The sequence below is a fragment of the Sorex fumeus genome, unplaced genomic scaffold (assembly GCF_029834395.1).
Source record: "Sorex fumeus unplaced genomic scaffold, SorFum_2.1 ptg000034l, whole genome shotgun sequence".
Classification (NCBI taxonomy): Eukaryota; Metazoa; Chordata; class Mammalia; order Eulipotyphla; family Soricidae; genus Sorex; species Sorex fumeus.
This window is the reverse complement of record NW_026606091.1, coordinates 29,590,955-29,617,204: the sequence shown is the minus strand read 5'-3', so window position 1 is coordinate 29,617,204 and position 26,250 is coordinate 29,590,955. Positions and strand designations below refer to the sequence as shown.

Genomic DNA, 26,250 nt, shown 5'->3' with positions numbered 1-26,250 from the left:
AGACGCCATTGATCGAGGGGGGGCCAGAGATGCCCCCCACCACTAGACGCCAGGATCGGGGGGTGCCGATGTGTCCCCCCACACTAGACCCCAGGTATTGGAGGGGCCGAGATGTCCCCCTCCACAAGCTCAGAGGGATCAGGATGGCAGTTATATCCCGCCAGCACTAGCAAACAATGATTTGGAGGTCAGAAGTCACAACTCAGCTCTCCCCTCCCCATTGTGGGGTCCTGTTTCTGCGCATGACAGCCCTGAAGCTTGGCCGCTGGTACCATACAGTCACCGGATTCAACACACTCTTTGGGGCTGTTTGGGGACTTTGTATTGCTGGCTGAGAAGAGGGGAAGGAGGAAGGCGGGCTTTGTCCCTGACTGCCACTGTCTGATTTTCACGATTGTTGCAATAAATGGATCTATCCCAGGCCTTTGTGGGTGTGTGTGTCACTGGGCGGGGCAGGTCTGGCCAGTAGTTGACAGTTGCTTCTAGATTGTGGGAAGCCTTGGCCATGTCACCATGCCAAGACGCTTCACCTGCCTGCCCCTGTGTGAAGCCTGTCAATGACCCCAGGAGAGTCCACCCCAAGGGTTGAAGGTCTCAATCACGGATGCGTCCCCAGGAGGGAGGGCAGGATGCAGCACCCAGAGCCCTGCCTTCCACTGCAGCACCTCCATGGCCTCCCCTGCCCCTGGTGCCTGTTTCCCCATTCCCCTCTGCAGTGGCACCAGGGACAGACCCCACTTTGCCCCCTAGTGGCCACATCAGGTTTCTCAGGATGAGGACTTGAAAGTGCTCCTGCAGCAGGTGGGTCCAAGGTGCTGTCCCCTCAGCCAGGGTCCCTCTCCATGGCAACTGCCCTGGCAGGAAGACAGTGTGTTATCAGTGGAGCAGGATGGGGCCGTGGATGGAACATGTTTCTAGTGTCCCCGAGTCTGTACAGAGCTGATCCCTGATAATAGCGCCCCACTTCTGTGTGGACCATCAGGTTCCCTAATACAAGTCCCACTGCCACCATCACAGCACGGTCAGACCCCATGAAATAGAGAACCAGACCCTGACTCCTCTTTGTTCCTGCACGCCTGGACCTGGTGGGACAGCCTTGGCTGAGTGACACTCTACTGGTGACAAGAATTGTGTCCAGATCCGTGTGTCAGACCAGATGGCAAAGCCTCAGAAGGAAGAGCCATCCTGTTCCAGTCATTTCCAGGAATTTGGTCAGCCATGCCCCTTCCTGCCAGTCACATTTCTACTGGGAGTCACACTCCTAGTAAGGCAGCCCAGGGCAGTCACAGGCAGCTCCTGGTTTACCCCTCGGTGCCCAGTTCATAGCCCTGCCCCTCTACCTGCACCATGGGCCTGGGGTCGCCCATTCACTCTCACGGTTCTGCACACCTCACACATGTTCTGCACACCCTCTCGCAGCCTCTACTGGGGCTCTGGGCTTAGCTCCCCGTGTCCGGCCTCTGGGTCCCTGGGCTCTGGAAACACCAAGTCCAGGTTTGCCTTGAGGTTTGGGGAGCTGGGAGACTGTGGGGATCAGCAGCTTGACCCCTCTCACCCCTTGCCGGTGGGGAGAGCTGTTCTCCCATTGAACGACTGTCTTGGGAGTTTTTTCTCTTAGGATCTTGCAGAGTCTCACCCAGACACAGGTGGCACCCAAGAGTTTGCCGGAAGCATCCCAGTGTATTCCATGTGTGCAGGCTCTATCCAGCTACCCCCAAACGGGCATTAGCAGGTCAGAGCATAATTATGTAGGTTGTTTACAGGCTACCTCGATTCTGCGGTAACAACTTTCATCTAACATACATTGGTGCCTACTGCTCTCAGGTGCTCCCACAGTAGTGACTCCAGTTTCTAAGCTCCATTGTTTGAGCGTTCCTGTGAGCCTCTTCCATTCCTGCTCGGGCAAACTGCTATCCCTTACTCTCTTGCTCGGTGAGAGATTTGGGAACCCCGTCCGGGTCATACAGAGGGACAGAGACATATAAATAAAGTTATGGAAATAGGAGTAGCTTACTGGGGGCGCTCCCGCGCGGACTCTCGGAACCTCAGGTGAGGCAATGGTACACCCGCCCCCTGGGTTAGATGAAGGGGCCTTTTGAGTTGTCTTGGTCTGCTCCTAGTCATCTGTTCGTGGGTCAATGGTAAGGAACCTGGAATGAAGCCTGGTGGCTTCCTGTCACCAGGTGGGCATTAAGTCTTGTCTTCCTCACCTGGAACAAGGTGATCTCTGACTCCAGGAATGTTGCTGTCCACTCAGCCGGTTGCCATTTGGTTCTGGTCACCATTTTGTCAGAGCAAACCTCACATTTGATTCTTGTCAAATTTGGTGATTCCTGACCCATCCATCTTGTCTACATCCTAGAGTGGGTCTCTCAGAGGTCCTGCCTAGTTTTTCGCTTCTGCCTCTTGTTGCCTGCTTGGTTCCCTCCCCTTAGGCTTGGCAGACAGAATCATGGGCTACAGACCAAGCAAAAGTCTGAGCCGAGAGCTCCCCCTCCTCCAGTGCACTTTTTCTATTCTGGCAAAGGAAGTCCTGAAAAGGATGGAGGCTGGAACAGTCAGCAACTGAGTTCTAGGCACTACCTGGGACAGTTTAGGGGATCATGAATTGGTGGCAGAGGAGAGAGAGGGGAGAGGGCTGAATCATTCTCTCTGACAGCCACTGTCCTGTTTCCAAGATTGTTTCTACAAATGGATGCATCCCAGCCTGTGTGGGTGTGTGGCATTGGGTGTGGCGGGTCCTGCCAGGGAACGGCTCATACTTCTTAATGAAGCATGAGCTGTCCTGTGGGGTCTCACCATGGATCAGAACCTGATATGTCATGCCCATGCCCATGGTGCCTGTTGTGTCTACACCCCCTCTGCAGTGTCCACCGGGAAGAGCCCCAACCTTGCCCCCAATGCTTCCTGGGTGCCAGGCCCCCTAGTGGCCAGATCATGCCTCAGGTAAAGGACCTGCAAACCTCCAGGTATTTCCCAAACCTCTCAAGGACTGGATGGACTTTCTCTGCCCAGAGCCTCACCCCAGTGTGGAACCCTTCACTGCCCACAGGCTCCCCAGACAGCACAAGCCCACAGTGACCCTGTGCCCCACCATCAGAGATGGATTTGATTCTCAGTCAGACATACATGTTCCCGAACCTCCTCTCCCCACAAGGCTGCCCCGTGGTGTCCACCAGTGTCCCTAGCATTCCTGTGCCCCAGCCCCAAGCCTCGCATGAGTCAAACATGTCTGTGAGGAGACTTGGGCAATGGGAGGAGGGGATGAGTGGAGGGGACATGAGTTTTTGGTATGCAGGAACGGGCGACGGCCGGAGGGAGCGGCCACCCCAGACAGGTGTTCTCCACACAGGGCTTTTTCCAGGTGGTTCTGGAAGGAGGGCAGGGAGGGTGCCAGGCAGAGGAGGAGAAAGCTGAGTAGAAGCTGGGCAGTGGGGTTGAAGTGGGAGTGGACAGAGGTGAAACCTGCACAGCCTGAGGATGGAACCGTCTTCCTGTCCTTGGAGCCTGCCTAGGTTTTGGGTGGCAAAACTGTGAACGTTGCTGCCCAGCTTAAATACACAACCTCAGACCAGGGAGAGAGCTCAGTGTCAGGGGACCGTGTGAAAAGACCCAAGTGCCTCCCTGGACACTGCCTGCCCCCTGGGCACCATCAGGTTTGGCTCTGGAGGATCCCATCCCGGCCCAGGGATGGCCCTGTAGCATTGGATCTGAGCCAGGTTCATCATTGGGCCATCTGTCCCTAGAGGCCATGTCAACAGTACGACTTCGTGGGTGACCCAGCCTGCCCTTACCAGAATGACTTCAGGCTTTTTGGGTGTCGTTGTACAACCTTTCTTGGGAGCTACCGAGGCTTCCAGGAGGCTCCAGGGCAAAGCATTTCTAGAAGATGCGGACAAATTCTATGACAGGTCTCAACCATGACTGACGTTCCCTTCAGAGGTCCTTCGAAGCACCGTGCCAGGCCTGGGATGCCCTGGTGCAGGGTGTTTCCCGTCCCTGAGGCTGTGTTGCTTCTGCAGGTGCAGAGAGCAGAAGTACAATTATGAAAGTCTGCCAACGACGTCCGTGATCATCGCGTTTTATAACGAAGCTTGGTCAACCCTCCTTCGCACCGTTTACAGTGTCCTCGAGATGTCCCCAGACATCCTGCTGGAGGAGGTCATCCTGGTGGATGATTACAGCGATAGAGGTACCCGGCCTCCCCTCTACCCTGCCCTGACCTCCCCTCCCCCCACCCCGCCCTCCCTTGACCCCCATCCTCCCCTCCCCTGCTCTTGCCTCTGAGCTCTGTCTGGTTCTCGCTGTGGACGGGTTCTGATTGAAGGCTGTGCTGGGCTGTTCTCTGCGAGGCTCTAGATAACAGTGATTTACAGGAGACAACAGGGAACGTCTCCTCGCAGTTGGGGTATGGCTGTAGAGGGCAGGTGTGGGAGCAGGTGTGGGGGACAGGTGTGGGGGATAGGTAAGGGCTCTAGGCATGGGGGCACAGGTGTAGAGGGCAGGTGTTGGGGGGTGGGTGTGAGAGAGAGGTCTTGGGGACAGAGGTGGGGGAGAGGTGTTGGGGGCCAACTGTGAGGGAGGGTGTGGGGGCCAGGTGTGGAGGCAGGTGTGGGGGCCAGGGGTGGGGGCAGGGGTGAACACTCGCCTTCTTTGGGGTGCTGTGCTCCCTGGCCTTCCCCAGCCTTGCCCCTCCCCTCTCTCTCTCACTCCCACCTGTCCTGAAGGGTGTCCAGGGGACTTGGGCAGCACCTAGTAGGGGGTCTCACCTCCTACCCTGCAGAAGAACAGTCACCTGGCCACACCTGGCTGCAGGGGACGCTCAGGACTGTAGTCTCGCTTGTTTGTTCTGGGGCCTGCTGGGCGGTTCTCCGGGCTTGCTCCTGGCACTGTGCTCAGGACTCACTCCTGGTGTGCTCAGAGGACCAGGTGGGGCGTTGGGATCAAACATCTTAACCTGGGGGACTGATGTCTTTGGGGTGGTGGCCATGTACTCGGCTGGAAATCGTGGAGAGAGTATTCGGGGTCATTCAGCGTTGCCCATGACAGAGTGCAGGGCAGGTGAGCGTGAGGCGATGCTGATAGAGCCAGCTGGGCACCAAGTCCTGACAGTCCTGAGACCTGGGCGTCTGGGTCCAAGAGGGGCACGTGGGAACGTTGCTGGTGGTTCTAGAGTTCTCCATCCCAGCCTTCCCTTGCCCGGGCAGGGCGGGAGTGAGCCGGCTGCCCCATTCTCCTCCCCAGAGCACCTGAAGGAGCGCCTGGAAGCCGAGCTGGCCCACCTGCCCAAGGTGCGCCTCATCCACGCCACCAAGAGGGAGGGCCTGGTGCGCGCCCGGTTGCTCGGGGCTTCGGGGGCCAAGGGCGATGTCCTCACCTTCCTGGACTGCCACTGCGAGTGCCACGAGGGCTGGCTGGAGCCACTGCTGCAGAGGTGCGTGGGCGGTGCCCAGTGGGAACACGGGAGACCCAGCTCCGTGGGCCTCGGGCTCGGCCTGGCTGCCCCGTCCCCCAGTCTCAGGCCACGGCTCCATCCCTGGTCACATGATCAGGGACCCTGGGCTGGGCGCCTTCGAGGGCATCAGGCGCTGCTGTACCCACGGCTTGCTGGTACAGGGGAGTTGCTTTTACTGCCGCTGGTCAGGTGCCTGAGTCGAAAAGTGCTGCCGTGGGCAGAGAGGCCAAGAACAGGATGGTGTTGATCTTATCAGATCACAGCCCTAGGCAGCACATTTTGGTCGTCCTTCACAGTACCTGTGTTGCCTGGGGCTCCTCAAGCCTGAAGGGACCCACAGAAATGGTGATTCACAGTAATTTCTCTTATGTATTTATTTATTATTTATTTTTTGCTTTTATGGGTCGCACCCGGCAATGCACAGGGGGTCACTCCTGGCTCATTCACTCAGTAATTATTCCTGGTGGTGCTCAGGGGGATTATATGGGATGCTGGGAATCAAACCCAGGTCAGCCGCGTGGAAGGCAAAAGCCCTACCCACTGTGTTATGGCTCCAGCCCCTGTATGTTTTTTTTGGAGGGGGGAGTTGTGTGTGTGAAGGGGCTTACCCGTGAGTGCTCAGGGCTTACTCTTGGCTCTGATTAGGGATCACTCCTGGTGGTGTTCAGGGGACCACATGGGGTGCCGGGGATTGAACCAGGGCAGCCACCTGTCGGGCAGGCACCTTCCCTGGGGTCCTGTGTCTCTGGCCCCCACCTTCCTTAGCCTCACTAGGAAACCATGAGCAGAATCATGGACAGGAAGCAGATGGCCCTCGCCTGGGTTATTTTTATCTTCTTACCCCTGTAGTCTTAAACTACGCTTTTAAGTATCATTCTTTGACAGGGTTTTAAATCCAGGGGGGAGGGGAACCACTCCAGGCTGCCCTTCCCCCAGACCCACCTTACTCCCTCCACTTCCTCCCTCCTGATGCTGCCACCCCCAGACTTCTCCAGGTGGGCTGTGCCCCCATGGGGCGTGGACAAGGATGCGGGGGGGTTCAGGGTCTGCGCAGCTGGCCTCTGGAAGCAGGTGTGGGTGTCCATCATCCGGCCCCCAGCCTCACCCTGCTGCTCTCTGCCCTCCCCATCCCTGTCCTCACCCACTCTGGCTCCCTTCATGGCTTCTTTCTCTTCCCCAGCTTCAAAGAGGGTCCCGGCAGCTGGACACCCAGGGGCCCAGGCCAGTGCCAGGGGCTGAGAGCAGAGCCATCATCGTTTCTCGCTCTCCCTCTGAATCCCAGGCTGGAGGGTGGCATTGGGGACCGATGCCATGCAGGGTCCAGAAGCAGGGGACCTGAGGGCACACACTGGCCCTCAGTGGAGTGGGAGCGAGCATGGCTTGGAAGGGGGGGCGTTCCTGGTCTCTCCGGCCCTGGCCATATCTAGGGTGTGTGTGTGTGTGTATGTGTGTGTGTGTGTGTGTGTGTGTGTGTGGTCACTGCAGGATCGGGGACGAGGAGACGGCGGTGGTGTGCCCCGTGATCGACATGATTGACTGGAACACTTTTGAGTACCTGGGCAACTCCGGAGAGCCTCAGATCGGTGGCTTTGACTGGCGGCTGGTGTTCACGTGGCACGTGGTCCCTGAGCGGGAGCGGAAGCGGATGCGGTCCCCCATCGATGTCATCAGGTCAGGACTGGCTGGGAGCGTAACACCCACCCCCAACTGCAGCAGACACCCCGGGGGAGGGCAGGGATGCTTTGCTGGGGCCCCACCTGGTTTTGTTCTAAAGCATCTGCTGATTATTTTTTTACTCTACACCCACCCCGCTCTAAGTGTGGGGTTCATATTCATTGACCTATTTTGTTTATTTAAAAACAAAGGTGAGGGGGCTGGAGAGATAGTTCATGGGTAGGGCGCTTGCCTTGCAGGAGTTTGCCCTGGGTTCGATCCCCCAGGCACCCTGTTATGGTTTCCCGAGCACTGCCAGGAGTGATTCCTGAGTGCAGAGCCAGAAGTTGCTCCCGAGCATTGCCGGGTGTGGTCCCAAAGCCAAAGCCAAAGTCAAAACAAGATAAATAAAAATAGGGTGAAGTATGTATCCTAAAATGTACTGCTCTGACCGTTCTTAAGGATATAACTTGGGAGACTCAAGCGCGCTTTCCCCTCGACCTCGCAGAATCTCTCCAACCGTCAGGCGGTGTGTGTCAACCCCAGCCCCTAACGGCTCCATGGCCTCTAACACACCCCCACAAAAACTTTCCCCCTTCCAGACGCCTCACGCGAATGAGGCCACCACGCTTTGTCCCTTCGCGTTTGCCTTCTTGCCTGTCCCGAGATGTTTGCCTTGGGAACCCATAATTCTGCCTTGTGTCAAAGTGGCCATTTTTGTTGGCCCCTTCACCTCTGGTGGGTGTGTCCGCCTTTCAGGAGTTGTGTGCCATGCCCCGGGGAGGACTGATATCACAGGTGCCCTGCCCCCTAGACTGGTGCCAGTCTCCAGGGCCCGAGGTGGCTGGCTGCCACTTCCGGCTGTCCAAGTGGGCGTGGGGTTCTGGGTCAGGTGGCAACTCCATGGTGACGACTCTGAGCACTTAGTGGCAGGCCTCTGTGGGACTGAAGCCAGTTAGGGGATGGGTGAGGGCGCAGGGTGAGGGCGGCCGAGAGCCAGCGTTGGTCAGTGGGTGAGCCTGGGTCTGAGCCCGGCTGCTCACGTTCTGTTTCATTTGTTTGGCTTAGTTTTCGGGCCACACTTGCTGAGGCTCGGGGTTACTCCTGGCTCTGCACTCAGGAATTACTCCTGGTGCCTCGTGGTGAGGGAGCTGGTGGGCACAGGATGGGGTGCAGGGACCAGGCATGTGTTAGGAGGCTCTGCAGACTTCCCCGTCAGAAATGCGGGCGCAGGAGAAGACGGAGGCTGAGACTGGGGTGTGGTGGGACCTCCGGGGCGGTGGGGGGATTTGGAGAAGCTGATTGACATCTGGGAAAAAGGACGGATTGAGGGTGGCACCCGGATTGCTGGAGTGGCCACTGGGGGGCCGCTGGCATTGCCCCTCACACAGCAGATTTAGAGACTGAGGCAGAGGAGGAGGGATCATGTGTCAGGTCACAGATGCAGCCTGTGATGTCGAGACATACTCCCTCCCCCCAACTCCCTTCTCCAGTGCACACATATGAAGACATTTGCACAAACCCACACACATGCACACATGCAGCAGCTTCATGGTCAGTTGCCTGCCCCTCCCAAAGTCTCATCTCAGTTTTTTTTAAATGTAGGAGTACTGCTATTTATTCAGCCACTGATTAGCTGATTGAATTGTGCATGAACTCCACACATCATCTCAGCTTTCTTGCGTGTTTCAGTCACCCTGTTCCCTAATCTTATACCCTAAAGCCATGTGAAAGTGCTCTCATGCTGGCACCCCTCCCTCCCTCCCTCCCTTCTTTCCTCCCTCCCTCCCTCCCTCCCTTCTTCCTTCTTTCCTTCCTTCCTTCCTTCCTTCCTTCCTTCCTTCCTTCCTTCCTTCCTTCTTTCCTTCCTTCCTTCTTTCCCTCCCTCCTTCTTTCCCTCCTTCCCTCCTTCCTTCCTTCCCCTTCCTTCCTTCCTTCCTTCCCCTTCCTTCCTTCCTTCCTTCCTTCCTTCCTTCCTTCCTTCCTTCCTTCCTTCCCCTTCCTCCCTCCCTCCCTTCCTTCCTTCCTTCCTTCCTTCCTTCCTTCCTTCCTTCCTTCCTTCCTACCTTCCTTCCTTCGTCTCTCTCTCCCTCCCTCTCCTTCTCCCTCCCTCTCCATCTCCTTCCCTCCTTCTCTCCTTCCCTCCTTCTCTCTCTCCCTTTTCTCTCTCTTCTCTCCCTTCCTTGGTCTTCCCTCCCTCCTGTTCTTCCATCCCCCACCAAGGAGTCCCACTGGCCTTTCCCCGTGTACTCTGAGCCTGCAGTGCTGGGAGGACCCCCCAGTGCCACCACAGGGACCCGGCTGCCACCAGTTTCCCACACCCACATCTGCACTCTGGGGTGCTTCCCTTCCAGCTTTCGACCTGAGCCACCTCTGGGGGCCGGGGAAGACGCCAGAATCGAGGGCTTCAGGGAAATGTGCTAGAATCATCTTTCATGGCCTCCAGCAGACCCCAGCTGCATCTGTGAGTGCCTGGGCTCTGCTGTGAGACCACCACCAACGCCCACCCCGCCACCCTCCCAGCCATGTGCTCTCTCCGGGTTCATCTGCAGCTGCCGGGGTCCTCTCATGCTTAGACTTTGCCCATGCTGAGGCCTTCCCAGCACCGTTCATTCCTCTATACTGGACACGCCCCGGTCCTGTACCCTCTCCGCCCTGGAAACAGCTGTCCCTGCCCTTGACCCCTCGTGAGCACATGCATCACATGCAGTTCTCTGATTATTTGGAGGGGTCTGGGAGCTTCCCCAGCTAGGACTCCCAGCAGAGCCCCCCCACCACCAGTGCTCCCAGACTGATGAAGGCAGATCAGGCCTGGGTAAGGGTTCCTGCGGCGGGCACTGAGACCCATGTGTTGCAACTCTTCCAGGTCCCCGACAATGGCTGGTGGGCTGTTTGCTGTGAGTAAGAAATATTTTCAGTATCTGGGGTCTTATGATACAGGAATGGAAGTTTGGGGCGGAGAAAACCTCGAAGTCTCCTTTCGGGTAAGTGTTCTAGTCTCCCCTTGTGCGTGTTTAGCCTCTCCTGTCGCTCTCTTGTGGCTCTGTGTCTGTCTCTGTCTCTTTCTGTAGCCATGCTTGTCTGTCTGTCTGTCTGTCTGTCTGTCTGTCTCTCTTTCTCTCTCTCTCTCTCTCTCTCTCTCTCTCTCTCTCTCTCTCTCTCTCTCTCTCTCCCCATGCCTCTGTCTCTCTGGATTTCATGAAAACCTGTTGGTCTTTCCCCCGCCTTGGCCTTTTGTCCAGTGTCCTGAGAGTTGACACGTGGACAGCCTATATATGTGCTTCTCTCATCTGACCTTCTCACAGAACGTGCTTTTAAGTAGAAAAGCAGGAGGCAGGGAAGGAACCTCCTAGGTCCCCTGGTTCTTTTCTTCCCCTCTGCTGCCCTGGGCCGAGGTTGGCCCCAGACACAGCATCCTGCCTCCTGGTCCACCTTTGGTCGCCAGGCTTGCTGAGTCTTTAGGAAGTCGCCTCTGTATGTATGTAGCAGGGTGACTTTCAGAGTCTGACACTGAGGATTCTCGGGAGAGCTTGTTAAAGGGGTCAGGTTCAGTGGCTGGACGTGCAGGCCGGAGCAAGAGTCACATTCTAAACGAGTGAACCCCCTGAGGCCGCCCTCTGCCCTCAGAATCCCCGAGTGACAGTTCTGTGAGAACCCCCGCCATTTCCGTGGGATTCCCAATGAACTTGTGTCTGGCATATTACATTTCAAGACCATATGCCATTGGTCATGCTTTTTGATGATGTTAAAAATTTCTGTTTAAGTTTTTTTTTTTTTTGGGCTATTTGGGTCGCACCCTGCGATGCTCAGGAGTTCCTCCTGTCTCTGTGCTCAGAAATTACTCCTGGCGGTGCTTGGGGGACCATATGGGATGCTGGGAATCAAACTTGGGTCAGCCGCGTGCAAGGCAAACGCCCTACCCACTGTGCTATCGCACCAGCCCCTCTGTTTAATTTTTGTGAGAAATTTTTTCATCTTTTCTGCTTGCTTGTTTTGTTTTGGGGCCACACACAGTCGTGCTCAGGGGATACACCGGGCTCTACCCTCAGAGATGACTCCTATCTGTGCTCGGGGGACCATATGGGATGCCGCGGATTGAACCTGGGTTGGCCCCATGCCAGGCAGTATGCTCTTCTCGCTGTACTAGTGTTCTGGCCCATGGAATTTTTTTTTTTTAAGTAATAGAACATCCCAGCTTTGCATAAAGAGTGAACCAAATAGAAATTTTATCTTCCACCAGGGCTTTCCTTCTCCCATCATAAGGTACTCTCCTTTTGGGTCTTTTTTTTTTTCGAAAAAAATTTTCTTTTTGAATTTGGTTGAAACCCAAACTCAGGGCTCATTCCTGGCGGTGCTCAGGGGACGGTCGGAGCTGCCAGAAACTGAACCTGGGTCAGGTACATGCAAGGCAGGTGCCCAACCCCATTGTACTGTATCTCCAGCGCTTCAGCTGCTTTTCTGGATGGTTCATCCTGGGGCCAGTGGTGGGGTGTGGTGGTTCACACCCCTCTGCCCTTGCATGAGTCTACCTCGTTGGGTTTTGAGGTGCGCTTTTAATGGTCTTTCTGCCTCTCCTCCAGGTGCCAGCCTGCTCTTCCTGTGTCTGGCAGTTCCTCTTTCTCCCTTCCCAACTTCTCTCCTTCCTAGCTGCTTTCCTCTCTTCTCTGGCTAGGAGATCAGGTAATCCGCCCGTGTGGACTGTCACCCACCCACGGGCTCCTGGCTGGGCCCACTCTGGGCCCTGTGAGCCCCGCGCATGAGCAAGCAGTGCATGGGCTTGTGGTCTTGGTTCTGGTGGCTAGACCTTGGGGCCGCTCCCTTGTTCTTTGGCTGCGTTCTGGAGCCCGCGTGTGCATGGGGGTGGGTGAGGTGGGGATGGGCGGTGGGGTGAGGAGTGGGGTGGGGGGGGTCGCCTGTTTCATGCCCTGGAGGGTGCAGTCTCGGCAGTGTCTCTTTGGGTGATGCTTGGTGCCCGGCCTCTGTCCTCAAGGGACAGCCGTGCCGATGGAACCGCTCCCCTCACCCAGCCACTCCGCTGCCCTGCAGATCTGGCAGTGCGGTGGGACCCTGGAGACGCACCCCTGCTCACACGTCGGCCACGTCTTCCCCAAGCAAGCTCCCTACTCACGCAAAAAGGCTCTGGCCAACAGTGTCCGCGCTGCCCAAGTGTGGCTGGATGAGTTCAAGGAGCTCTTCTACCACCGCAACCCCCACGCACGCCTGGTGAGCTCCTCCCGCCCGCCCCGTCTGCCTTCACCCCTGCAGGCCTCCTCAGAACCAACCCCCCCCTTCCTCCTCCCTCCTCCCTCCACCCTCCATGCCCGCACATCCACTTCCGGAGGCAGAAGCTGCGGTGGGCCTTGGTGAGGCCAGTGGGGGACTGCTTGATTCCTCCATGGTTGTGATGACCCTCTGCTGATGTCTCTTGATGCCCACCCGGCCTTGAGAATCACACCCAGCAGCTCATGCTGCCCACCCCAGGTTGGAGGACCCTGAGCTTGTTGCTTCTAGGAAAATCAGGGCTGGGTTTCGGCTACCTCCAGCCACTGCATGTTCTTCAGATCGTGGGTATTTCTGTCGTGGAGGGGAGGTCAGGCCCCATGCCATGGTCGCCAGGGCCTCTTCCTGGCTCTGCACTCAGGGATCATGCCTGGTGATTTTTTTCTGGGAACCAAATGAGGTGGCAGGGACCAGGGCAGGGTGGCCACCTGCCAGGCAAGCGCCCTGCCCTTTGCACGAGCTCTCTGGTTCCCTTTTACTTTTGACCCCCACCTGGAGGTGCTTGGGTTCTACCCTTGACTCAGTGCTGGGGGTTCCCTGCCGTGCCGGGACTCGGACCTGGGCCTCCTGTATATGCTCTTGACCATTGAGCTATCTCTTCAACACAGAGTATGTGTGTGTGTGTGTGTGTGTGTGTGTGTGTGTGTGTGTGTGGTGCCGGGGATGGGTCATGCATATGTGTGCTAACTCATCTCATCCCAGCCCCGTCTTTTGGCTTTGCATGACTGTCTACCTCAGCCAGCCTTCCTCAATCTGTCCCATTGAAGAAGTGCTGTGTGTCCAGGGATGCCCACAGGGCCGGGGGTTTGGGGCTCCCGTCATGTCCTAGGTGCTTCATGACCATCGAGGTGCACTGGGTTTCCCCAGGCTGGAGCTGGGCAACGGGGAACCCTGTGTGTGTGTGTGTGTGTGTGTGTGTGTGTGTGTGTGTGTGTGGTGCCGGGAATGGGTCATGCATATGTGCGCTATCTCATCTCATCCCAGCCCCATCTCTTGGCTTTGCATGCGTGTCTACCTCAGCCAGCCTTCCTCAATCTGTCCCATTGAAGAAGTGCTGTGTGTCCAGGGATGCCCACAGGGCTGGGGGTTTGGGGCTCCCGTCATGTCCTAGGTGCTTCATGACCATCGAGGTGCACTGGGTCTCCCCAGGCTGGAGCTGGGCAACGGGGAACCATGTGTGTGTGTGTGTGTGTGTGTGTGTGTGCGCGCGCGCATGTGTGTGTGTGTGGTGGGGGTGGTACCCCGGCTGCCACAGCTCTCTCCCTAGGCACCCACCCACACCTGCACAGCTGGGGCTTGGGGGCATCGTCACGCACCAGGACTGGGGTGGGGTGGAGTGGGGGACTGTGGAGGACCGTCAGGCTGACCGCATGGACCCCCCTTAGGAGTCCTTTGGTGACGTGACCGAGAGGCAGCAGCTCCGTGAGAAGCTCAAGTGTAAGGACTTCAGGTGGTTCCTGGAGAACGTGTATCCTGAGCTGCACGTGCCCGAGGACCGGCCAGGCTGCTTCGGGATGGTGAGAGGGCTGCGCCCGGGGGGTCTGCCGGCAGGGTCCCCACGCCCTGCATGAGGCAGGTCCTCGGTGGGGTCCCCTGGGCTCCCCAGCCCCGGCCCTCCCCTGTTGTATCCCCTGGCTCTTCCCCTCCCCCGGCTGGGTTTGGCTCTCAGCTCGCTCACGTGGGAGCATGTGAACGAGAGTCAGGTTCTGCCTGTGATTTTGTGCATGAGGAGACTGAGGCTTGCCTGGACTCTCCACACCACCTCTACCCATCACATCACTTCACACCCGAGTCTCAGTGTCTGGGCCAGGTAGTCATTCCCACCGCAGGGGTCCTTGGGGACCAGTGGGGGGGTACAGGAGGATGGGGCAGGAAAAGGAGAGTCACTTCTGTTGTTCACCAAAAGAAAGAGAAAAGAAATCTTTGGGGGGGGGCAGAGAGATAGTCCCGGGGTTAAGTTTAAGCTTTGCCCTCTGTGTGGCCAACCCTAGTTTGATCCCCGGTGCCAGACGTGGTCCCCTGAACACCGTCAGGAGTGGCCGTTGAGTACCTCGAAGTATGGCCTAAACACCCGTTCCGCTCCCCCCCAAACCCCTGCACACAAATGGGAAGTATTTGGGCTGTGGGGGTTGGGGTTGGGCTTCACCCGGTGGTGCTCAGTGGTGACTCATGATGGTGCTGGCATCAGACTGGGGCTTGGTTGCCTGCCTGGCAAGTGCCCTCACCCCCCAGACCCTCTCCGGCCCCAGTGCCATTCACTCTGGAGAGAAATCACGCCAAGGTAGAGACTCCCCTCTCCTGGGCTGCACGGCTGGGCGACGCTGCTTCCCCCATTCTGGAAGCCCTTTGGTCAGCATCCAGCGGGCTCTGAACACGTTTGAATCCTTGGCCACTGTGAAGTGTCCAGGTCTCCCGAGGTGCCGAGAGGATCAGGAGGCCGTCGTGGGCTGCCTGCCCCAGGGAGTGTGTCACTCTTGCTCGCCCTGCCTTTGTCTCCTGCATCCCCACCCCACCCCGTCCCACTGCATTTCTCTTTTGTCCAAGCGCAGCCCTGGAGGGGATGATGGGGCATGATGCTCTCCAGGCCTTTGCACGTGACCAAACTGGGCACTATCCCCAGCACCCCATAGGATTCCCCACCAAGCACCACCAGGTGTGATCTCTGAGCACAGAGCCAGAAGTAAGCCCTGAGCATTGCTAGATGTGATACTCCCCTCCTTCAATCCCCCCCCAAAAATCCAAAATGAATAATTTAAGGAAGCTCTTATTTATTTATTTGTTTATTTTTGGTGTGGGGTCCATGCCTTGCGGTGCTCAGGGATTTACTCCTGGCTCTGTGCTCAGGGATCACTCTTGGCGGTGCTCAGGAGGTCCTGTGGGTTGCTGGGGTTTGTCCATGTGCAAGGCCAGCCATCTGACCTTCTGTACTATCGCTCAGGTCCCAGAAGCTCTTACTTTTGGGCCTGGCTCTTGTGCCGGGCCCTCCTCACTCGCTGTTTCTCCTCCCGCAGCATCCTGGGTTGACTCAGTTGTGTGTAAACCTGAACTGGAAACTCCCGTTATGTTTCTTGGTAGCTCCAGAATAAAGGATTGCAAGGACTCTGCTTTGACTATAATCCTCCTGATGAAAACCAGATTGTGGGGCACCAGGTCATTTTGTACACCTGTCATGGCCTGGGCCAGAACCAGGTAGGTGACGCTTCTCTCTGGAAAAAGGCAGCAGGGGCCCCTGGGTTCAAGGTCTTGGGAGCCTCTTAAAGAGGAAAATTGGGGAAGATCTATGTGTGTTGTTGTTTTTTAATTTTAATTTTTTTTTCTTGAATCACTGTGGTATTCAGTTACAGGGCTTTCATGATTGAGTTTCAGTCATACAATGATCAGACACCCATCCCTCCACCAGTGCTCATTTTCCACCACCAATGTTCCCAGTGTCCCTCCTGCCAACCCCATCCCCTGCCTCTACGGCAGACAATTTCTTTCTTACTCTCTCTCTACTTTTGGGCATTATGGTTTGCAATACAGATACTGAGAGGCCATTATGTTTGGTCCTTTATCTACTTTCAGCACCTCTATGTGTGTTTTTTTAAAAGTGAATATTTGACCTCTTCAATTTGTAAAGGTAATAGAGACTCATTGTAAAATATTTGAGAACTAGAAAGTGAAGCAAGTGTGCCCGAGAGGACCTGGAGAAACCGCCTTAGGATGAAGGTGAGTTTCTTGTCCCTCTTTCCTCTATGCACAGACTCTGGATTCTGTGTTTTAACTTAATCACTTAATCACTTAACTTCCCGTTAGTCGTCGATTTGCTCGAGCGGGCGCCAGTAACGTCTCCATTTGTCCCTGTCGCGTGCTAGTGTAGCCCAATGGCATCTGTTCGCTCCAGGAACATGAAGGGCTTCAAACCGATTGTTCATGATCTTGACGAAGAAGTCTGACCATCTGGTAGGTGGGTGGCCACGCGGTCTTTTGACATCCTGTGGAATCCAGTCGGTAACAGCTCTAGTCCAGTGGTCGTCTTTAAACCTCATTACGTGACCAGCCCATCTGATTTTTGACACCTTGGCAAATGAGACAGTGTCCCTGATTCTTGATCGTCGACGGATGTAGGAACTCCGGATTCTTTCTCTCATTTGAGTGAAACGTGATATTCCAAGCATAGCTCTTTCTATTCTTCTTTGGGAGACCTGAATAGAGTTCTCATCCTGTTTGCGTAGGGCCCAGGTCTCTGAGGCATATGTTAATGCAGGAAGAACAGTGGAATCAAAGAGATGTGCCCAGAGCTGGAGGTTCTTCATCCTCTTAGCTATTTCTTCGACGTTCTTGAAGGCGTTCCAAGCCGCTCTCTTCCTCCTGCGCAGCTCGGGTGCCAGGTCATTTGTCATGTTGATCTCTCGACCTAGGTACACATAGCTGTTGCATTCGGAGATGGTCGTTCCATTGAGAGCGATTAGGGCATCAGGTACGAGGCTGTTTCTCATAAACATTGTCTTCGTAAGATTCAGCTGTAGTCCTACCTTTCCACACTCACGGTCAAAGTCAGCCAGCATTTGTGCTGCTTGGCTGATGTTTGGTGTTACTAAAACAATGTCATCAGCAAAGCGGAGGTGGTGTAGTTGCCGACCATCTATCTTCACTCCCATTCCTTCCCATTCCAGTCGTCGCATGATGTTCTCGAGGGTGGCACTGAAGAGTTTCGGTGAAATGGTATCACCCTGCCGCACCCCTCTCTTGACATCAACGATCACTTCTTTGTAGAATGGTGAGATCCTGGTAGTGAATCCGCAATACAGCTCATGGAGGATCCTGATGTATTGGGCTTGAATGCCCTGATTGGCTAGGGCTTCAATGACTGCTTCCGTCTCAACAGAATCAAAGGTCTTCTTTAAATCAATGAACGTTAAACAAAGCGGCATCTTGAACTCCCGAGAAACCTCAATGAGCTTGGTTATCGTGTGGATATGGTCAATGGTGCTGAATCCTTTGCGGAACCCGACTTGCTCGCATGGTTGTCCTTCATCTAGTGTTCTGCCAATCCTATTTAGGATGACTCGAGTGAACAACTTGTAGATGACAGACAATAGGCAGATCGGGCGATAGTTGCCAATGTCATGGATGTCTCCCTTCTTGAACAGTAGTACGGTCCTGCTGGTTTTCCATTGGGACGGAACCTTGCATTCAGACAGGTAGCGAGTGAAGAGCCGAGCCAGTGTATTGATGAGTACTGACGGCAGGTTTTTCAGGTGTTCAGGTCTGACCTTGTCTGGGCCGGGTGCTGTTTGTTTCTTTACCGACGAAATGGTGTGTCGGATTTCGGAAGGGAGAACATTGGGAACGACATATCCATCCTGTAGAATTTGGTATGTTGGCAAGTGGACATGGCTGTCGAAGAGATTTGAGTAGAAGTCATAGATAATCTTCTCCATTGCCGTTTTGGAGGATGTGATGGATCCATCAGGACATTGGAGGGCAGTCATCTTGGTCTTATAGTTGGCGAAGGACAGGCGGGCGTTATGAATACTTTTCCCGGCTTCTGCCGCATCTCCCAGTACTTCTGCTCTTTTCTCTTTGAGGTCTTCCTTGATTGCATCTCTGCAATGCTTTGGGAGCTTGGACGTTAGCTTGCGGTTGCCTGAGGCACGCGCCAAACCACGCTGGCGAATTAGCTCAAGAGTTTTTGAAGATAGGTGATTTTTTGTGGCTATCTCTCTCTTGGCGTTCCTCGCACATTCATGGAGGTGCTGAACCAGTCGATCGTATTCCTCGTCAATGTTGTCAACAATGGCATCTTCCCATGTTGCCGCAATAGTACCAAAGAGTTCCCAGTTGGTGGTCATTCTGGGAGTTGTCTTTTTGAACTTTGCAGCCCTTTCTCCCCGCTCTGTGAAGTAGAATTTTGCACGAAGGAGACGGTGGTCCAATCCCGTTCGAAATTTTGGGACAACAGCGACATCAGTCAGGCAAAACCGTCGATTGAATATGATGTGGTCTATTTCGTTGTGGAATCATGCACCGGGAGACTCCCATGTCCATCGTTTAGATTCTGCCTTCTGGAACTGTGAGTTACCATGAATGGTCTTGGTCGACATGATGAACTCAGACAGTCTCTCACCCTGTTCGTTCCATTCTAGGCCATGGGTCCCGATGTGAAGTTCTTCAGCTGATCTTCTCGGTCCTATCTTGGCATTAAAATCACCCACAATGATCTTGTAGAAGGTGTGGTCTTCTTTATAGAACTTCTCTAGCTCCATGTAGAACTTCTCGATTTCTCTTTCATCATAATGAGATGTTGGTGCATAGACAACAAAGATAGAAACTGCAGGCAGTGAGCCACATCATTCAAATGTAAACGTCCAATTCCGGTTGTTAGGCATTCGAATTGTTAGGCAATGCTCTTGGCCAAGTTTGTGTTGACAAGTTAAAATTAGTTTTAACTAATTGTCATCATTGTATGTTTATGGTTTATATTTGATTGTTTCCTCTTGCATGATCCATACATGCTCAGATGTCTTCTTTGGGAATATTGTGCCTTTTGACCTCCTGGTGGTTCACATCATGTAGTTCTTTTTTGTTTTTATTTTTGTTTTTGAGTCATACCTGGGGTTACTCAGGGGTTACTCCTGGCTCTGTACTCAGGAATCACTCCTGGCAGTGCTCAGGGGACCATATGGGAGGCCAGGGATTGAACTCAGGTCAGCAAGGCTAACACCCTCTCCACTGTATTATCCCTCTGGCCCTGCACCATGTAATTCTGGAGCGGTGAGATGAACTGATTCTCTGCCTGCAAAGGTAATACAGACTCATTGTAGCTCACGGTCACGGTCCTCCCGTTGTTCATCGATTTGCTCAAGCGGGTCCAGTAACGTCTCCATTGGAGACTTTATTGTTACTGTGTTTGGCATATGGAATACATCACGGGCCTCTTGCCAGGCTCTGCCGTGCAGGCAAGACATTGTAGAACATCTGGGAAATAGAAAATGAAGCAAGCAGTGCCCGATAGGACTCAGAGAAACCCGTTTGTGCAGTTATGACTAACTGTGCACCAATACCTACAGTTAGAGGAAGAAAAAGGAAAACCCTGCAGATCTGGGTCGGCTCAGGAGGGCACCTACTTGGCCGGAGAAGCTGGATTCCAGCACCCTGTCTCCCTGTGTGACCCAGGCCTGCCCTCTCCCTGGCAGTGCAATTCCTGCCTGCAAAGGACATTTTAGTGATTCCACAGTGCCATTGCTTTGGATCAAACTCCCTCAAGTTTGCCGGGAAGAGGCAGAAAAGCCCAGAGAAGAGAAAGGGCAGCTCAGGCCTCAGAGTTGCCCACTCAGCTACTGAGACCGTCCATTTTCTGGCCAGCTCAAGGGTAGGGACAGCATGGGGTCTCAAACACGCAGGGAAGAAGCAGAGCATGAGAAGGGGGCCTTGGGGAACTCTGGCCAGGCACTCACAGACCCTCAAAACTGGACACTCAGGCTCTCTGCCTGGCCTCTGTGCTCTGATCCTGCCTGGTGTCCGTCCATTCCTCCATGGCCGACAGTAACCGCTGCCCACGGACGGCTCCTTTGCAGTTCTTCGAGTATACATCCCGGAAGGAGATCCGCTACAACACTCACCAGCCCGAGGGGTGCTTGGCGGTGGAGGCGGGCGGGGAGAGCCTGGTCATAGAGCTCTGCCAGAACCCGGTCCCCGAGAACCACTACTTCCTCCTGCACTAGGTGAGTGGGCAGTGTCATCTGTGCTGTCAATCTTGGGGCTGAAGTAGACCCCGGGAGTCTCAGGGAGGAGCAGGCCCCAGGCATGCTGTGATAAGGGACATGCTGGGAATGGGGGTGGGGTGGGATGGGGAACTGTTGGCGCCTTTGTCTTGCAGGATCCCTAATGCTTGGCCTGTCTTCTCTAGTTCACTTGGAGTTGCTGGGGGCTGGGCGGGGCTTGGGACCGGCCTGGGGGCTGCTGCTGCTGCTGCTTGAATGTGTTCTCCTTAAAGCAGATGTGAGGGCAGATCCTGCGGGGGGAGGGTTGGGGTAGTGGGGAAACTGTTTTACTTCTGTAAACCTCACCCCCATTTTCCCCAGCTCTGGAATCAGGGGGAGCGGAAGGGAAGATGGTCACAGGGGTCACCAAAGCACACACCCAGCCCTGGATTTATCCCACGTGGCCCCTCCTGAACTTCACCATTTACAGCCCTGGAGGTCCCAAGCATCACTGGGATGGCCCTGGTGGCCCCCAGCACCAGTGAGAACATACGTCTGACTTTTATGTTCGTGTGTAGACGTGAGGATGGCACTGTATGTACATGGTGTGTGTATGCATGTGTATAGATGTGTGGATTGTACTGTATGTGCATGTGTAAAAGTGTGCATTTTTATGTGTGTGCACGTGTATGTAAAAGTGAAGATGGACTATGTGTATGCATGTATGTGTGCACACTTTTGTTCACATATGTGTAGAAATAAGGGTAGCACTTTGTGTGAGCACCAGGCCTGGCTTCTTAAACTGTAGATCAAGACTACACACGGGGTTTGCATAACTTAAAAGATACTTGTTTTACTTTAAATTTATTTATGACGTAGGGGTCTGGAGCGATAGCACAGCAGGTAGGGTGTTTGCCTTTCAGGCGGCCAACCCAGGTTCAATTCCCAACATCCCATATGGTCCCTCGAGCATTGCCAGGAGTAATTCCTAAGTGCAGAGCCAGGAGTAACCCCTGTGCATCGCTGGATGTGACCCAAAAAGAAAGAAAAAATCAAATAAATTTATTTATGATTTATCAAATAAATATTTGTATCCTTATTTTACATACCTCAAAATCAGGGACCACGGAAAAAATTTCCTAACAAAAAGAGGTTGCTAATGGAAAACTTTAAGAAGCTCATAGAGAGAGAGAGAGAGAGAGAGAGAGAGAGAGAGACAGAGAGACAGAGAGAGAGAGAGAGAGGAAGAGTGGGAGAGGAAGAAGGAGGAGAAAGAGAAACTTTATTATACATAATAGAGATTGAATAATAACAGTAAAATCTGAAAAATTGCCAGAAACAAGGACTAATAAGTTACTGTAGCATCAGACAGTAGAAGTCAGAGCAACTGAGTGGTAGGCATGTCTTGGGGAAGTTTAGGAAATCATAAATTGGTGGCAGAGGAGAGAGAGGAGGAGGACTGGGCCACTCTCCCTGACAACCACCATCCTGTTACCACGACTATTTCAATAAGTGGATCCATCATAGTCTGTGTGGGTGTGTGCCATTGGGCGGGGCGGGTCCTGCCAGGAATGGCTCGTGCTTCTGGATGATGAGGAATCCGTGCCATGGGGTCTCACCATGTCCAGAGCCTGTCACTGCCCACCCATGGTGCCTATCCCATCTATACCCCCTCTGCAGTGCCCCCCAGGAAGAGCCCCCCACCTTGCCCCAATGCTATGTGAGTTCCCACCCCTAGTGGCCAGTCGATGTTTCAGGATAAGGACCTACAAACCTCCAGGTATTTTCTAAGCCTCTCAAGGACTGGATGGACCTTTTCTGCCCAGAGCCTCACCCCAGTGTGGAACCCTTCACTGCCCACAAGCTCCCCAGACAGCACAAGCCCACAGTGACCCTGTGCCCCACCATCAGAGATGGATTTGATTCTCAGCCCAGCGAATGTGAGAGGGGGAGATGTCAGAGCTACAGGAGACAGCCGCAGACAACTGGGGCCTGAATGTGCTCAGGGCAGGGAGGACAGGGGCACTCGGGGGTGCCATAGTGGGCACGGGCGATATGGGGGAGTTGGGGTTCCTTTCAGGTTGCAGGACTCGTGAGGGCAGCGTGGCCAGGCTGAGTGGCCCTAGTTGGGAGTGTGTGTATTGAGAGGGATTTCCAGAACAGGCTGGGAGCAACATGAGAGAAGCGTCCAGCTTCCCCAAGGCCAAGTCTGGTGTCCAGCTCCCAATAGGATGGACTGAGTCTCAGAGAAAGGGGCAGAGCTGGGATGGGGAGATTCTGTGGGGTCATTAAGAGCCCTCCAGGGCTCAGAAAGGGAAGTCTCTGTGCAACACGGGGAACTGGTCAGGGACTGACTGGGTCTGGGGGCTCAAAGGCCCCACAAACTGGCTGCTGCCAGTCTGGGAGGAAGCAGAGATAGAAGGACAGAGAGAACGTGGACACCGGATAAGGCGGGAGCAAGAACTCTACGGGCCTGATGAGAGGAGAGGGGAAGGACAGGGAGGGCAGGGGCTCCAAGGACAGAAAGGAGAGGGGCCTAGGGAGGGAGGGGCGGTGGGGACAGCGATCAGGACAGCCCCTCTGCCAGGCTCGCTAGGCTCCCACAGCAGCAGCCAGGCCAGACCTTGGGGTGCTCAGGGGCTAATCCTGGCAGCTGCAGCCCAGCCTGGGCAGGGGGGGACGTGATGTCTGGGAATGAGAAAGTCGTGGACTGAACTATGGGAGACCGAAAGGGTCAGTGCTCCTGGCCCACCATGGGGCCCACAGAGTTCCAAGCCACCATCGTCGGTAGGGGGCAGTGCCCGAGGGTCCGGGTGGGGGTGGGGAGGCCCGTCAGGCCCACCAGGGCAGAGGCTGGTGCAGCCTTCATCCTGAGGTTGCCCCTGGAGCTCTAGGTTTCCCCCTGGCCAATGGGGTTGCAGCCCCGAGGCCACGCCCCCATCCCTACCTATAAAAAAAGCTCGTGGCCCCGCCCCTCGGGGCACCCTCTCTCAAGGATGCTTGAGAGGGAAGTGGCCCCAACACACCTTCCCCCTGTTGACTGTTCCAGGGGTCATCTAGGGGTCACCTCCAGATGGTGACCCTTCTACGGGTCATCTACGGGTCACCTCTAGGGGTCATCTCTAGGGGATCTTTGGAAATTGGCAGAGCACAACGGACGGTAAGAAAAGGCCCTGCGTTGGCCCTGCACTGGTCAGTGTATGGCCCCGAGGCCACAGGATCAAGCCCGGGCCCATTTCCAGCAAGTCTTCCGGCAGTTTAGTCCCCAGCAGCCTTTGTCCTCGTCAGGGTCTCCCGGGACTCTGGGATGGGAGTCCGCAGAGAGCCCCTCTCCAGGACCTGTCCGTTCCTGTCCCCAGAATAGCACCTCCTGGGCTCCTGCTGTCCAAAGACCTGGGTGGCTGGACACTGGCTCCCCAGCTCAGGAAACAATGGGGGTGGGAGCTCAGGGGAATGCTGAGGAGCTGCCTCAGTGGCGCTGGGGAGTCAAAGTAGGGTCCCCGGGTGCGCAGACCCCTCACCACAGACCCTCCTGCCAAAAACCTCTTAGCGTGCGACCACACTCTTCCCCCTAAGTTAGGACTGAAAGAGATGGAAGAACAGAATTTTAAAACATCAGATATATCTTGTAAAGGCGGAGAGTCACATGGCAGCGCCTCATCCGTTAGGGGTGAATGATTTGGGCTGGTGCTTGGCACCAGGAGTTTGAAGCCTGTGATGTCTGAGGAGGGCAAGGCAGGGAGGAATCACCCAGAGTGTCCTGAGGCCACGGCCACATCCCTGCCTATAGAAATGCTCGTGGCCCCGCCCCTCGGGACACCCTCTCTCAAGGAGGCTTAAGGGAGAAGTGGCCCCAATGCACCTTCTGCATGTTGACCCTTTCCCTAGGGGATCATTGGAAATTGGCAGAGCATGAAAAGATGGGAAGAAAAAGTGCTAGGTCGGTGCTAACCCGCCAACACTGGGCCATGCGCTGTTTCTGCACTGGTCAGTGTGTGGCCAGGAGGCCCAGGATAAAGCCCCCGGCCATTTCCAGCCAAGTTTTCAGGCATTCTTGTCCTCCAGCAACTTCTGCCCTCGACAGGGTCTCTCGGGACTCTGGGATGGGAGTCCCCAGAGACCCTCTCTCCAGGCCCAGTTTCCTCCTGCCACCAGAATAGGATCTCCTGGGTTCCCACTGACCAAAGAACTGGGTGGCTGTACACTGGCCCACCCAGCTCAGGAAATGATGGGGGTGGGATCTCAGGGCAGCACTGAGGAACTGGGGAGTCAAAGCAGGGTCCCCGACTCCCAGACCCCTCATCACAATCCCTCCTAGCAGTGGGTCTAACTGTGCGAAAACACCCCTTCCCTCTTGTTTTGGACAGAAAGAGCTGAAAGAACAGAATTTTAAAACATCAAGTATATCTTATAAAGTCGGAAGATTGCTTGGCAGAGCGTCATCCTTTAGGGGAGAGTGATTTGGGCTGGTGCACAGCACCAGGAGCTTGAAGCCTGTGATGTCTGAGGAGGGCAAGGCGGGGAGGAGTGACTTCGAGTGTTGAGGGAGGGGCCCTGTGAATGGGGCACTGTAACAGGGGAGACAGGCTGGGAGCAGGAGCTGGGCGAGTCTCCCCGTCCCTCCGCACCTGTGTCCTGCTCTGCGGGCAGCCAGAGGAAATGGGGTCAGCTGTCCACTCCCCAAAATTTTACGACCATGAAAATGCAGAGAGCTCTAGGGCCGGGACATAGAACGCTTGTTTCTAGTTGTCCCTCGTGTCCCTGCCAGCACAGCCAGGAGGGCTCCAGTGGGTCCAAAGCAGGAAAGAATCCACTTTTTAAGTGGCCCGAAGCAGCAGTTGGCGGTGAGAAATGAGCAGCCCCCGAGATGAGCAGGAGGAACCAAGAGTCGGGGCTGTGGACCATGAAGTTTGGGTGGGGTTGAAGGTCTGGGGTCCTTGACTGTCTGCTTCCTCTCAGGTTTACCGGCCTCTGGGTGCCCCCGAAACAGTCACATCGTTGACAACATTTCCAAGGACAGGTGGAGGCAGGAGGTTCCAGGAACAACGGGTGAACCCGGAGAACAACTGCGGATGTGAGTGGGGGCCGAGGGTGAGAGACGCGGGCGCAGCACCGCCTGGAGTCTGAGGGCTGTGGGGTGGCCGGCCGGGAGCCCGGCCAGGCTCGAGTTGTGTCTCTGTAACAGTGGAAGGGGTCTGGGTAACATTTCCCAGTCTTGGAGCTGGGCGAGTCTCCTATCATCTCCAATTATCACCTATCATTCCAACATGTCTTCACTGCGAGCCGACGAAAAGTTGCCGTACTCGAAGAGTTTTGTGAGAGGGTGCAGGGGTTTGCCGGCCATCAGCTCCCCTCCACCCTGGGGTATTCTTTGGGCATAACACTTGAGCCTTCTGGGCTGTGACTTTCCTGGTCTGTGAAATGGGCTGGTGAGACCCCCTGTGAGGCCAAGAGCCTGCCTTGGGTGATGGCAGGAAGGACAGGTCAGAATGCCCTGAGGGCTGTGGTGGCACTGACTGGCCCACACTACACAGAGGGGTCTGAAGTTGGCAGTTGCCAGGTAGGAGTCAGGGTCCGAGGCATAGGGAGACCCAACTCCTAGGCTCTGGGACAAAGATGCCATGGGGGCCTGTGGCTGAGGGTCTGAGCCCTGCATCTCCTGGCTGGGATCTAGTCGGACCTCCTGCCTGTCCTCACAGACACTGTCCTACCTCCCCCAGATGCCAGGGCAGGACGAAAATGTGCAGTGCCAGTGGCCTCCCTGGGGCCGATTCTGCTGGTACCTGGAAATGCACATAGCTGCCGACAAGAGCACCTGGATGCCCGCTGTCACCTGGGCTCCAAGGAGGAGCAGCTGAACCAGCGGATGCTGCGGCAGAAGCAGCCCATAGACCAGCTGCTGCAGGTGCCACCAAGGCAGCAGGCCCTGCTGGAGGCCGCCATCAGGGAGCTGAGGGAGACCAGGTGAGAGAGGGGCCACGGGCTCTGGGGCAGGAAGGCCCTAGACCTGCCTCCTCAGCTAGTGCCTTCACCCCAGGTGCTCTTCTGTGGGACTCAGCAGCAGAAACAGCAGCTGCAGAACCTGGTGAAAGGGAAAGGAGACCCGGAAAAGGGTGAGTGACAGGGAGAAGCCCCTGTGGGTCAGAGGGCGGGGCTACTGGAGAGGGGAGCCAGGCG

At 55.4% G+C, this 26,250-nt stretch overlaps 1 protein-coding gene across 1 annotated transcript in view; it reads left to right on the top strand.

Annotated features, from left to right (window-relative positions):
* The first annotated feature begins 3,751 nt into the window (after positions 1–3,751).
* The window catches only part of LOC130026619 (polypeptide N-acetylgalactosaminyltransferase 12-like), a 187,894-nt gene continuing 165,395 nt past the window's right edge, over positions 3,752–26,250 (top strand). Inside the window, exons 1-8 of the mRNA XM_056117454.1 lie at positions 3,752–3,774; positions 4,023–4,192; positions 5,245–5,434; positions 6,941–7,126; positions 9,975–10,092; positions 12,155–12,331; positions 13,774–13,905; positions 15,464–15,577. Of these exons, the coding sequence (XP_055973429.1) occupies positions 3,752–3,774; positions 4,023–4,192; positions 5,245–5,434; positions 6,941–7,126; positions 9,975–10,092; positions 12,155–12,331; positions 13,774–13,905; positions 15,464–15,577 (1,110 nt within the window). The remainder of the gene's footprint in view (positions 3,775–4,022; positions 4,193–5,244; positions 5,435–6,940; positions 7,127–9,974; positions 10,093–12,154; positions 12,332–13,773; positions 13,906–15,463; positions 15,578–26,250) is intronic.